Source organism: Diabrotica virgifera, chromosome 3 (assembly GCF_917563875.1).
Source record: "Diabrotica virgifera virgifera chromosome 3, PGI_DIABVI_V3a".
NCBI lineage: Eukaryota > Metazoa > Arthropoda > Insecta > Coleoptera > Chrysomelidae > Diabrotica > Diabrotica virgifera.
In genome coordinates, this window is record NC_065445.1 from 157,345,778 (window position 1) to 157,360,664 (window position 14,887).

Consider the following 14,887-nt stretch of genomic DNA (forward strand, 5'->3'; position numbering starts at 1 on the left):
AAAAGTAAACGAGAAAAACTGTTTTAAAATTTTTTTTGACAATGCCCCCTATTAAGGGCGTCGATAACCTAAAAGAATTAAGTTTTCTGTTCGTTTGCCCCAACATTTTTGTGACAATTACATTTTTTGTTTAAGAATATAATTACTTGTAACCTACTATTTCTGTCGGAAAAATGGTTGTGAATATAAAGGATTCACGAACCCAGTATAGTTTAAAAGTATAGTTATACTTTTATAGTACTAATAAAAATTAAATTTTTTGTATGTCGATTTGCCCCAATATTTTTGTCGGACACCTAGATTTTTTTATTTAGAATGTAATTACTTACAACCTCCTATTTTTGTCGGAAAAATGGTTGTAAATAAAAAAATCCAGAAAATTGACATCTTCGGCGCATCCGACTGCACATAAGCCCCGTGAAAATTGTCCGACAAGGTTACCACATTATTGTAAAAATTTTTTATGGTAGATTCTGTTAAAATTAGCCATGTGGCCAAATAAATTTATTATTTTCATAAATTTGACATATTTAGCGTGTCCGACGCGTCATATGGCCCAATATTTTTGTCCGACAAAATTGTTTTCGCTGTTTATATGATAAAAACTATTGATTAAAATAAAATGACCAATGTGGTTATAAATTTTTTTCTTGCATAAAATTGACAACTTCGTGACAGCTTGACAGACAAACGTCCCATAATACGCCAAGTTCCAAATTTGTCCGACTCCACCCAAATAACAAGTATGTACAAAAAGTTTCGACAGTGAGGTCATAAATAATAATTTTATATGTGGGCCCGAGGACTATTTGGTATGCGCGCAGTCAAAATGGAGTAGTCGAATAGGTACCTATCTAGTACTAGTACATAGGGTATAGAGGGTGTTATGTACGCTTATAATGTACACAGAAATCCAGATGTAAATAATGCAATATAAATGATGTCGGAAGCCAATAGGTATTCACAGCGTCAGAACAACCTACCCGAATCTAATCTAGGATGAACGTCGTATTTTCAGTATTACTAACAAAATCAACAACCAATTGTTAATACGGATAATTTTTGAGAAGCTCTGACTCCGCTGAAAGTCGCAATAATTGTGGCAGTAATAAAAGAAAATCTACTAGTATACTAATATCATTTTGGAAAGAAAATCTTCCTTTTAAAAGCTGCTTTACTTTATATTTACTAACTTAAATATTTTTTTTTTAATTTGCTAAGTGCTACAATCTGGTCTTTGACCAATGAGTAACTTTTTATCTATCCTATCTTACTAACTACTTAATATCTAAGAGTCACCCTTTGATGTCTTCTTAGTTGTCTTTATTATTACTGGCGCAATTTTTGATTGCGCACTATCACACAAAGCGCTGCTTTTCACTTTATCACGCACTACACCAACACGTTGTTTGCACACTTGTCGCGCAATGCTCCGCTATTAGCTTTGTCGCACACTACACCAACTCGTGAGGTTTGGTCCTCTTCAGTCTTCTTTTCTGGTTTGAGTTGTCCAGGAGCTGGATGGCCTCAATATTTTCGTGGAGAAGAAGTCTTTTTTCATGACTTTCTGCATGTTTTCGGATTTCTTTGTCGACGGGCTCCATTCGTAGATCCTTGTGGATATCGTCATTACGGCTGTACCAGGGTGCGTTAACTATGCCCCTTAATACTTTGTTTTGAAAAGTTTGTATTATTTTCAAGTTTGTCTTTTTTGTACATCCCCACAGTTGGATACCATACGTCCATACTGGTTTTATAACTTGTTTGTAGATTAGCATCTTGTTATACGTTGACAACCCTGAATATCTTCCCAGTAGCCAGTACAATTTTTTATATTTAATATTTAATTCTTCCTTCTTTTTCTTTACAACGGCTTTCCAGCGAAGCTTCGTGTCTAGGGTTAAGCCCAGGTATTTGGCTGTGTTGGCATACGGAATGTCTTGTCCATTAATTTTTATTGGTGCGTACAGAATTTTTTTATTAGTGAAATCAACATGTTCTGATTTGCTTTCATTCAATGTAATCTTCCACGTCTTAGTCCATTTTTGGAATTTGCTTATCGCATTTTGTAGTTTATTGGCTGTTTCTACGTTATCTTTACCTACTGCTAATATGGCGGTGACGTCGGCAAAGGTAGCTAAACAGTAGTTATCGAATTCTGGTAGATCACATGTATAAAGGAGATATAGGACCGGGCCCAATACGCTACCCTGGGGGACTCCGGCTTTTATTTCTTTAAGTTCAGAATAAGCATCATCTTGCTTGATTCTGAAATATCTATCAGTTAAGTACGATTTAATTATGTCTGTGTATGATTTTGGAAGAATAGTCTCTAATTTATGAAATAGTCCTTCATGCCAAACTCTGTCAAATGCCTGGGCAACATCAAAGAATAAAGCTGAACAAACTTTTCTTTCCTCTAGTGCATTTTCTATAATATCGGTGACTCTGTGGAGTTGGACTATAGTTGAGTGTTTTTGCCTAAAACCAAACTGGTGATTTGGAATTAATTTTTTGTTTACTATAATTGGTTGCAATCTTCTGAGGAGAAGTTTTTCAAATAATTTAGACATTGTGGGTAGCAGTGATATTGGTCTATAGGAAGAGGTTATATGTGGTGGTTTGCCTGGTTTTGGTATCATTACTATTTCCGCCACTTTCCACAATGAAGGAATATTTTAATCTGATCGCAGCATTAATTAAATAGGTCAACTTGACAATTGCTTTTCTTGGGAGCTGTTTTAATATTTGTCCTGTTATTAAATCAAAGCCAGGAGCTTTTCTCGGGTTTAAATTATACTTGATTTCTTTTATTACTTCTTCTACAGTTACTGGCATTATGTTCTCTTCTTCTTGCAAATAGTTGCTCTGTAATGCTTCTTCTTCTTGTTGTTGTTGATGCGGTTGAAATATTTTTTCTAGATGTGTAGCAAAGCATTCTGCTTTTTGTTCGCTGCTTCTAGCCCAAGTGCCGTCTTCTTTTTTTATGGGTGGTATTTGCATCATTGGTCTTTTTAATCCATTGGTTGCCTTCCATAGTGAGTATTCTGTGGATCTTTCATTCGTTAGGTTGTTTAAGTATGTCCTAATGGATTTTTCTTTAAATTCTTTTATCTCTCTTTTTAGTTGTTGGGTGAGATTATTTACAATTGTTTTATCTTGAGGAGCTCTACTTTGGAACCATTTTCGTCTTGCTTTCCGTTTTTCGTATACCAGCGTTCTAATTTCTGCCGGGTAGTTGCATCCTTTTAGGCGTCTTTTGATGTCTGGAGTACATTCCCAAGATATTCTTTGGATGTCTTTATTGAATTGGTCAACTTTTTTTTCAATGTCTTTTACGGTTCTAAGAGAAACGTTTAAATTAATTGTTTCTTCTAGCATTTGTCTGAAGCTTGTCCAGTCGGTGTACTTATTAGTTAGCGAAGGGTTATTTTCTTTATATATTATGTTTTCGCTTAGTGTTAGTGTTATTGCTGTATGGTCAGAACATAACTTATGACATTCATCTATTTTCAGGTAGTTTTGCGATATATTTTTGGTTATGAAAAAATCAATTAGGTCAGGTATCTTGTTGGGGTCAGTAGGCCAATAAGTTGGCTTCCCTGTTGACAAGGTTATGGCTCCGTATTCATTCACAGCTTTTAAAAGTTCTCTGCCTTTTGTTGTGGTTAACCTTGAGCCCCAGTGGGTATTTTTAGCATTATAATCGCCTCCTACTATAAATCTATTTCCCAGCTCGGTAAAGAGGTCAATATATTCCTCCTTACTTATTGCATGTTTCGGAGGACTATAGATTGCTGCCACTATCAGTGGGTATCTAAGAGTTCTAAGTGTTACTGCAGTTAACTGCACTTTTTCTGTTACGTAGTTGGCTTCTTCGTAATGTTGTAAATTTTCTTTAATTATCACTGCACTTCCTCCTTTTGCATTATTATCAGGATGAATCGCATGATAGACTCTATAACTGTGAAATTTGATAAATGAGTGTTTAGTAAAATGTGTCTCTGAGATGAGGCATACATCTATATTTTCTGTCTGTAGAACTAATTGAAGCTCCTGCTGGTGGTTCAGGAGTCCGTTTGCGTTCCACACTAGTACCTTAATTGAATTAATATTGTTTCGATTTAGGTATAGCTCCTTTGGCACTATATTCTAATCTTTTTAGCCTCTCATCCAGTGTTGTTATGATTTGTTCTTGATTTTCTAGCTTCGCTAATATGAGTTGCAGACTTTGTTCGATATTATTAGTTCGTTCCTCCTTTTTGCCACTTTCCTTTTCGTTGTTTACTGCATTGGCAAATGTTAGATTTTCGTTAACTTGCCTGCTTACTGAAGGATGTTTATTAACCCCCCTTTTTTATCTATTGCTCTATTCCTCATGTTTTGTAATTCAATAGCCACTTTACAGCCACGATAGATAGCTGGATGCTCTTGTCCACAGTGTACGCATTTAGGTTTGACATCTTTTGATTTGGTACACTCCTTAGTATGATGCTTCCCTGTGCATTTGACACATCTCGCTTGTCTGGCGCAAAATTTTTGGGTATGCCCATATGCCTGGCAATTTTTGCATTGAGATATTAATTTGGAGGATTTAAATGGTTGGATTTCGACTTTACATTGTAGTATATGCTGTATACTATGTATTTTATTTATATCTTCGCTATTGTCAAAAATCACTATGAACATGTCAAGTGGTTGCTTGGTACGCCACTTAATTTTATTTATAGCATTCACTGCTTTAAAACCTCTCCTTACCAATTCTTCAATTATGCTGTCTGGTTTGCACGAATGCGGGAGATATTTGACTATTACCTTAATTGGTCGGGTTCTTTTATCTTCGTATGTGAACCAACTGTGTGGTGTTTGCTCTCGTAGTATTTTTGTCACGCCACGATACGTATCCTCATCGTTGGCTTTAATTTTGAAGTTCTCTTTATTTACCATTTGGATTATAAATTTATTTATACCTATTTCCTTTGTGAGCAGTTCGATAAATTTATTATATTCTTTAATTCCTTCCACTATTATTGGTGGTGGAGGTTGGACTTTTTTTTGTTTAGGTTCAAGCCTATTGGTTATTTCTTCATTTTTTGTAGGAGTAGGTGGAGAAAATGAGGTATTCATTATTTTCCTTTTTTTTTTGCCTGTTTCTTACCCTTACCCATTCTGTTTCTTTAGCCAGTTCCTCTTCATCAGTCTCGTATTCTTGCCTGGGAGGAGGCGTTGCCTCAGTATTTTTAGCGTTATTATTTGATTGTTTGCAAATCTGTTTGATTTGATTTTCTAGCATACTTATATGTGTTTGCATTTGCGTGATCATACTATGTAATTGATTTTTTTCATTGCTGACTTTTACCCATTCTGTATATAATAATTGTTCGTTTTGGGAACGTTGACAATTTTCTTGAAATAAATTATTATTTTGTTGCATTAAAAACGCTTCGAACACGGTTAACCTGTATTTGTTTTGAATTTAACGTTAATCAACATTTTCGATAAATATAATTCTTAAATTATATTATTTAAAATAACCACTTACCGACCTGAATCGAGTGGTCCACAAAAAGAAGTTTCTGTCCAAGTAGTAGTTAAGCACTTAATGAGTTTTTAATTTACCGCACTTAAACAACAATAGTTTGTAAATTTCGCGTATGAAGAAATTTTGCCCACTTCGACAAAAGGCGCAGATTTCTTCTTAAACTTAAATATAATGCATAATCCACTCCGTTAACGCTTATTTCGCAAAATTACTCCGCGACACGTGTACAAACGCCTTTGAAAATGCCCGGCAAGTCCCAAGCAATTTGACCTTTATAGGTTCCACAACCTATTTCGAAATCATTGCCGATATGTCTTCAAACGAATCAAAAGATTGCCGCCCGTCCATTGGAGTGTTGGACGGACAGACGGGCGGGCGGCAATCTATAAATCGCGCCTAATTGCCAATGTAATTTTTCATTAATCGTTTTAAAGCCTATTTTATGTTGAAACAAAGTAAAGGACCCGCTCTTTATCGCTCGGCGCCCCCAGCATGCCGGCGCCCGTATGCACCGCACACCTTGCACAATAGGTAAAGCCGCCTCTGAATTTGCCGAAAACTCCAGAAAACGAGGTAAACAGTATATATCCTTGGTACCAGGTATTCCGTAGATCACTTCCGATATCATATTCGTCGTCAGCGACCCAAAAACCCCCGAGTAATGATTTTTGACTAATTTTTTAATGAATTTGCCGAAAACTCCAGAAGACTAGGTACCCTGAGCACTAGATATTCCAGAGATCACTTCCGATGTCATATTCGTCGTTAGGGACCCCAAAAGCCCCCAAGTAATGATTTTTGACTAGATTTCTAATAAATTTTTTGCCGAAAACTCCACAAGACGGGGTAAACAGTAGGTACCCTGGGCACCAGGTACTTCGTAGATCACTTCCGATGTCATATTCGTCGTTAGTGACCCTAAAAACCCGAGTAATGATTTTTGACTAATTTTTTAATGAATTTTAATGACGAGGTATACAGTAGGTACCCTGGGCACCAGGTAATCCGTAGATCACTTACGACGTCAGTCATATTCGTTTTCAGTGACCCCAAAAACCCCAGAGTAACAAAATTGAACTCATTTTCGCCGATAATTGACGGGTTCTGAATTTTTTTTATTCTGTTTGAGATGCACTTTAGGAATGCATTTTTTGAATGCAGGTTTTCAATATATCATGGCTCGTAGTCACAAAGTTTCCTGGCGCATTCAAGAATCGAATGCAAAAAGAATTATTAAGATCCGTCTTGTCATTTTTTTTTCGGAGGTAAGGCCGATTTTAGTGCTTTATTGCTTCGCCTATTATAATAAATAAAAAATATAATAAAATAATAAAATAAAAAAATAATGATATTGCTGAACGTTTAAGAAGAAATGATGAACAGGAATACTTCATACTTACTTGTGGATGAACTACTATTTCCTTCAACTTCCTAACCTGACTAGTAAAATTATCACCTTTATTGGTACCCCCCGCGTAAAACAGCCAATCATCGTTGTTAATGGGTTGAGATGTGTGTCCAACGACGCAGGAGTAGCTTGTTACTGCCCAAAGAGGTGTAACCAAAGTCGAGGTGCAGTAAACATTGCTCTTTTTGTTATAGAGGAGCCCAAGACTTGGCCACTTCGTGGCAGATGCTTTTTCTCCGCCCACTATTCCTGTTGAGGTGACGTCTAAGTTGGCGGAACTTCCACAAACTGGAAAATACAGATTTCATGCTTATTATTTACCCCGTATGTATTTGATACAGAGCGTTTACGTTGTAATTAAATATACCACATTAAAGGAAGCGCTAAAATCGGCAACATTGCTTATTATTCCACTACAGTATCGATGTTTCTCGTCCATTAGCACGTTCAAACAAATAATATAAGTTCGGAAATTACTCATTTACCAGGAGTAGGTACCGTAATACCCTTGTTAAATTACCGGCAGTGGTTATATACATTAGTTGCTTATTGCTTACTATTCCTCGTTCAGTAGTGCTCCCCTCTCTTTAACTTTGGAACCACACCGCTCAGCATTAGTAAGAGCCCGTTCACATATCGTATATGCAGCTTATTGCATGTGGGAAGCCGGCAGTATTGCCATTTTAAATCCCTATACCTAATCAGCAAGTTAACACAGTGTATTATAGGTACTGATTAGACTATTGATTATGTTCAAAATAAGAGAGCTAAAGGGAACTACAACGTTAACGGGGTTTTATTATATATGGTCAATGGACCTCTAAAAACCGCGCAGTGCTACCATTTAAGAGTAGTATCTTCTTCTTCAGGTGCCGTGTCCGTATTCAGACATTCGCTGTCATCATGTTTACAAGTTCCTGAAACCTCTCTCTATTGGCTGCTGCGCAAAATAATTCTTCTACCTTGGAACCACGCCATTGTCTAATATTACGCAACCATGAAAGTTTCTTTCGACCAATACATCTCTTTCCCTCCACTTTTCCTTGTATTATAAACCGAAGTAGATGGTATTTGGGTTCTCTAATTATATGGCCGAAGTATTTTGTTTTTCTCCTCTTTATGATGTTTATGAGCAGACGTTCTGAATTTATCATTAGGAGAACATCTTCATTGGAAGTATGCGAAACCCACGATTTCTTTAGGATTCGTCGGTAGCACCACAATTCGAATGCTTCTAATTTATTTAGCATTGTCGTTTTTAACGTCCATGTCTCACAGTCGTACAATAATATAGACAACACGTAACATTTTAGGACCTTCTTAGGCTTAGGTTACATAAAACTGGTTTGCAGGTCATAAAAGCCTTACGTTATATTTCAATTTTGGTTATTATCTCTTCATCACAGTCTCAATTTACATTTAACCAACTGCTAATGTATTTAAAATGGTTTACCCGTTCTATCTCCTCTCCATCAAGAGAAAGCACACCTTGATCTACATTTATCTTTCCAAGTGCCATCCACTCTGTCTTTGAAATATTTATTTTCAGACCTCTCCGATAACTTGCTTCACTGACTAGATTTGGAGTCCCTCTTGTCTGTCGTACAAAGCCTCCCTAAATATTTCTTCAGAGTACAGATTAAAGAGACTGTAGTTTTTTTACTAAAGTAGTAGTATAGAGGCTTCCAAATACCAAAGTAGATACTTTAAATCTACTAAGAAGTTAGGTAAATATTTCATTATCTTAATTAAAATAGTTATTTTCCTAACTAGTGCGGAAAGTGATACTTTCACGCACGAGACTGCCGTTGACCCGAACGACGCGATAGCGGAGTTCGGGCAAGCAGTCGAGTGTGGGGAAGACACTTTCCGCATGTGTTAGGAACAATATTTTTTCTAGGGCCGTACGTTTGGAAAAAAGCCACAAAAAATAGAGATGTCAATTTTTATGTAGAAGTGAAAATACACAAATTAATTCTGGGACAAGGTTGTCAAAACCAAAATTTCGATATAATGGGTTACCACGACGACGATATTGGTTTCCATGACGACGATTCAAAACCATTGTAATTATCTATTGATCTGACTTTAAAATATTATGTCAAAATCGAATTTCATCGAATTATCAGTAGTAATTGCACAAGAGCTCTAAAATTATATATTAATTTTAAAGATCGAGTGCAATTTGTTGTGATTATTTCATGAATAAAACTGTTCAAAACCAAAATTTTATTGTAATTTATTTATGTAAGTACAAATTAGTACAATTAGACACACATTTGTTATAAATATTTCACGGTTGAAAGTCATCACTTTTATAATTTTTAAAACATTAATTGTCATTAATGTCATTGAATGTATTTTTTCGTAGCAACGAAGGGCATCTGACGTAATATACTTGACGACGGGAAATTATCAAAAATTATCAGTAGTAATTGCACAAGAGCTCTGAAATTATTGAATTTTTCCCGAGTGACACTTTGACAGATTTAATTTCACGAGCCAAAGGCGAGTGAAATTATGTCAAAGTGTCACGAGAGCAAAAATTCTATATTAATTTCAGAGGTCGAGTGCAATTTGTTGTGATTATTTCATGAATAAAACTGTTCAAAACCAAAATTTTATTGTAATTTATTTATGTAAGTACAAATTAGTACAATTAAGGGCCGGTTGTTCGAACGCTAATCAACAATGATCATTATCAAATATTTAATTACTCTCACCAACTGTCAATGTCAACTTTGCTTGGGTTGCTGAAAACATAATATGAAATTACTTAATCAATTATGTTAATTGAATAACTAATCTCATAATTTTAATCAATTATGTTTTCAGCAACCCAATAAAAGTTGACATTGACAGTTTTGGTGACAGTAATTAAATATTTGATAGTGATCATTGTTGATTAGCGTTCGAACAACCGACCCTTAAACAAACAGTTGTTATAAATATTAATTTGACGGTTGAAAGTCATCACTTTTATAATTTTTAAAACATTAATTGTCATTAATGTCACTGAATGTATTTTTTCGTAGCAACGAAGGGCATCTGACGTAATATACTTGACGACGGGAAATTATCAAAAATTGTCGATTTAATTTAGATTGCTATAGCTTTCTATTGGTCAGAATCTCCTAGGAATGAAATAATCGTATATAATATCACAAGAGAGAAAATTTTGCCGGCAATATTTTCGACTGGTATGAAAGTTTGTTGCCTGGCAATTTTCGCGAATTAAATTTCATAAACCAGAAGAAAATTTTGCCGGTAAATAATTTTCTCTCGAATGATATTCGACAAGACTATTTCACGAGACAATTAATGCACCATATTAACGAAATATAATATTTATTTATTTGTTATTACCAGACACTTTCGTGACGGATCTGTCATAATTTTGTCGCTGAGAAATCACGTCGCTAAGGAGTTTTGTCAGTAGGAAACGATGCGTTGCTATGACGTTTTATCAGTTAAAAACAATCTAGTGAAATAGTCGATTTAATTTAGATTTCTGTAGCTTTCTATTGGTCAGAATCTCCTATGAATGAAATAATCGCGCTAATTTCATTAAAACATGAACACAATAAGATAAATTTGAAATAAATTAGTAAATAATATCTAAATATTAGTTTATTGTATGTATCATAATATATTATAATGCCATTTTACAAGGTATTTTACTTTCCCGCACGCCGTTCGGGAAAATTTACTTTCACGCACGCCGTGCGGGAACGTTCAACTTTCGGAAACGAAATGCGTGCGTGAAAGTGGCTCTTTTAGCACGGCCGTAGAAAAAAATATTTTTAGAATTTATGAAATGTTACAGAAAGTATCTCCTATTCATTGAACACTTACCGTATTCTTGGCAACTAATAGAGACATATTGATCACAGTTCGGTACAATATTTTCTATAAAGTGCAGAGACTCGTCATGCTCAGCCATCACTTGCAAATTATAGCTTATCTTTGACGTCAAGTTTTTAGGTTCTGGAACGGATTCTAAGGTAGCGGAAGCAGTATATCCCAACTTTTGACATACTAGGTCTGCGAAGGTTGTATTCCATATCGTCCAGTCCATACATATTGGATACCAAGTATTGTTCTTTGCTTGAACCTACAATAATTTCATCAGATCATACATGGAAAATACATTCCTGATACCCTGACCCAGTTTAATGCTAAAGAATCAGTTAATTCATTCTCGAATTTTGACAGTTCCATTTTGCAATCCACTCCATAGGCTGTCAAATAACTTATATAGAGCCTGAATTATATGCACTAAATAGTTATTAAGGTACCAAGGGTATTAAAAGGATAATAACGCTTGAGGTCAATGGTGTATATACCGAGGGCCTTGGGCCGGAGGGATATACGTTGACCGAAAGCGTTATTATCGATAATACCCGTGGTGTCTTCAACGTTTAATGTCCGACTAAATTATTCTTTATATGCAAAAAATTTGAGTGAATTTTGAATTAATTAGTTTTTAAATAAGTACATTCACCAGCAATAGTCGTAACGTAATTGTGGTAACCATAGTTTTTAGGTTGATATTTGTCAACTTGACAGTATTTATCTAGTTATTTAAATTTAATGCCCTAAGGCGTTATTTTTCAAAATAACGCCCTACGGCATTATATCATATTTAACTGACTTCGAATTCATGTCATTATTTGTCAAATATTATACCAGTCGGACATTAAAATGGTTAAAATATGCATGCAACATGCACTCAAAAAGTAACCAAATACTTATGCCTTTATTATAATATGCAATATTTACTTATATACTCGTTCGACAGGGTCATGTGGAGACACTTTATGGCGAATACTAAAAGAAGTAGGCGTACCACAACACCTTATTTCGCTTATAACTGAACTATACGAACACACTACTGGATCAGTTAAAGTACTTGACACACTTTCAAACGAATTTCATCCAGAAAGGGGTCTCAGACAAGGATGTATACTATCTCCACAATTATGCAACATATATGGGGAGCATATTATGAGAAGAGCACTTGAAGGATGGGAAAAAGGCATCTCAGTAAATGGTCATAAAATAAACAACCTACGTTTCGCAGACGACACAGCCCTTCTTGCAAATAGTCAAGTAGAGCTGATTGATCTTATACGACTGGTTGAAAACGACAGTAAAATATTTGGTCTGCAATTAAACATATCAAAGACAAAGATCCTGATAGTGGATAGACTACAAAACAATCATCCACACATAACCACAATTGACCGGTTTGAGGTCGTGAGCTCATACTTATATCTAGGATCATTAATCACAAACACAGGGTCACTACAGGAAGAAATAAAACGTACATTTGATAAAACGTATTAATAAAAGCAATTCCTATTTCGTGCGATAGTCAAAATCATTCATTCATGTACAAAACTATCGTCACATCGGCCCGAACAGTAAGCTCGATGCGTAGAAATTATAAATATATTTTATTAACGAACTTAATGAGTAATTAAGGCTAATTATCTTATCTTCTGTTTATTTTGATTCCAAATAAAAATGTTTTAAAAAGCGAACTCTTTTTCTTTGACTTATAGTTACCTGGAGCAACAACAACGCAACGACCTCGTTCCACTTTCTTTGACAGAATTAACAATGCAAATGCTATTAAAGATAATTTTTGAGTCTCTAACTGGCTAATTCCAAGAACCTATTATGTAAATATGTATAGAAAACTATTTATGTGATATTTTTAAAACATCAAAATATGCCGCATTATGCTCTTAATCAAGTAAATATGAATATAGTCGGAGAGATAGAAGTGATTTTGCTAGTGATAAGTAATATGAACAAACTATATGGGGATATGTTGAATCAGTTGTATACATGACTTTCTCCTACGGGCGGAAACCAGAGTGGGGGACGAGGGTAGTTATAAGGGGTCAAAGTCGCGGTCTTTATTATTTTTTTTTGACGCTCATGATCGAGTGCACCAAAATTTGTGAATAAGTAAGTCATGACGTAACTACTCAAAATCTCTAGGGGCGGACAGCTCCGTGGGAGACAAAGGGGTGGCGAGCAGGGGTGAATATAACAATTACAAGCATTTTTTGTGACGCCCATGATCAAGATAGTGCACCAAAATTTGGGAATAAGTAGATCATGACGTAACTAAGCAAAGTCTTCAGGGGCGGAACGCTGCGTGGGGGACAAGGGGGTGTGGGCAGGGGTGAATATAAAAATTATAAAGTATTTTTTTGTGACGTTCGTCCTGATAATTTTTATATTCACTCGTGCCCACCACCCTTTTGTCCCCCACGAAGCGTTCCGCCCCTGAGATTTTGCTTAGTTGCGTCATGATCTACTTATTCTAAAATTTTGGTGCACCAGCTCGATCACGAGCGTCACAAAAAAACCCTTATAATTTTTATATTCATGGCTGCCGACCACCCCTTTGTCCCCCACGGAGCGTTACACAATTCCAAGATTCCAAGATTTGTCTAGTTACGTCATGATCTACTTACTCCAAATTTTGGTGTACTATCTATGTGGATCACGAACGTCACAAAAAACCCTTTATAATTTTTATATGCACCCCTGCTCGCCACCCCTTTGTCCCTCATGGAGCTGTCCGCCCCTGGAGATTTTGATTAGTTACGTCATGACCTACTTATTCCAAAATTTTGGTGCACTATCTCGATCATGAGCGTCACAAAAAAAATAAAAACCGTGACTTTGACCCCTTATAACTACCCTCGTCCCCCACTCTGGTCTCCGCCCGTAGGGAAAAGTCATGTACACAACTACCTCAACATATACCCGTATAGTTTGTCCATATTACTTATCACGAGCAAAATTCGCTCCCAGCTCTTGGACTAATAGCATATGCATTTATAAAAAACCCACAAATATGCTGCATGTATTGTGCACACGCATTTTGCATATAATCCAGGCTTTTCTAAGTGTCGAACTAGCAAGTTTCGCTAGATGTAAATTTTATCCATTAAAATGTGTGATATTTTTCTAACAGATATTTTATTTAAAAAAAAATGAATTTTATATATGATATTGAATTTTTATATTTACATTTACCTGCAATATCTTCTTGTCATTTAAATCTGTAACGTTCATCATAGAATTATCCAATTTCAGGCAATTCCATTCGTCAGATCTATCAGCACACTGGGCAATACCGTCACAACGATTGGATATGGGAATACAACCACCTCCCATTTGGCATTTGAATTCTTCATCAGTACATGCTGTAATAAAAATTGTTTCAAACTGAAATTTGGGTAGTGATATACCAGCCCATATGTACAACCAGAAGACCCCAACAATTATAGAGGTATAAATCTACTAAGCACCAGTGGTGTCATGGCAAAATTAGCAGTGCGGGAACGCAGTGCCGCAACGCACTGCTAATTTTTGTTTACAAAACCTAAATTATCTATTATTTTTTTTTCTTTTCTTAACCAGTGCGGGAACGGCGTTCCCACGCGTTCCCACACGATGACACCACTGCTAAGCACCGCACTTAAGCTAACCACAAAAGTCCTAACCAACAAAATCAATAAACTAACAACTTTATCGGATGAACAACAAGGATTCAGATCCGGAAGATCCTGCGTAGACGCCGTATTTGTACTAAGACAAATCACAGAAAAGGCCATCGAGTACAATAAACCAGCATGCCTATGTTTTATAGACCTGACCAAGGATTTCGATCGCACCCAAGTCGAAGACGTCTTACACCTACTGTATACAAGAAATATAACAATCAATATTATTACAAACCATCGAAAACATCTACTTCCATAATCGAATACAGGCAAAGATAAATGGAAAACTAACGCAATTTATACCAGTACAAAGCGGAGTCAGACAAGGTGACTCGTTAAGCCCACTGGTCTTTAATATAATAATGGACGAAATAATAGAAGCAGTACGTAAAGGTAATATTAATC

The 14,887-nt window shown here is 35.8% G+C and overlaps 1 protein-coding gene across 1 annotated transcript in view; it reads right to left on the reverse strand.

The window, feature by feature from the left end:
- The window catches only part of LOC114345298 (uncharacterized), a 436,109-nt gene that overhangs the window by 179,699 nt on the left and 241,523 nt on the right, over positions 1–14,887 (reverse strand). The window contains exons 18-20 of the mRNA XM_050647575.1: positions 14,013–14,182; positions 10,806–11,064; positions 6,943–7,238 (exon numbers count right to left, since the gene is read on the reverse strand). Coding sequence (XP_050503532.1) covers positions 6,943–7,238; positions 10,806–11,064; positions 14,013–14,182 — 725 coding nt within the window. The remainder of the gene's footprint in view (positions 1–6,942; positions 7,239–10,805; positions 11,065–14,012; positions 14,183–14,887) is intronic.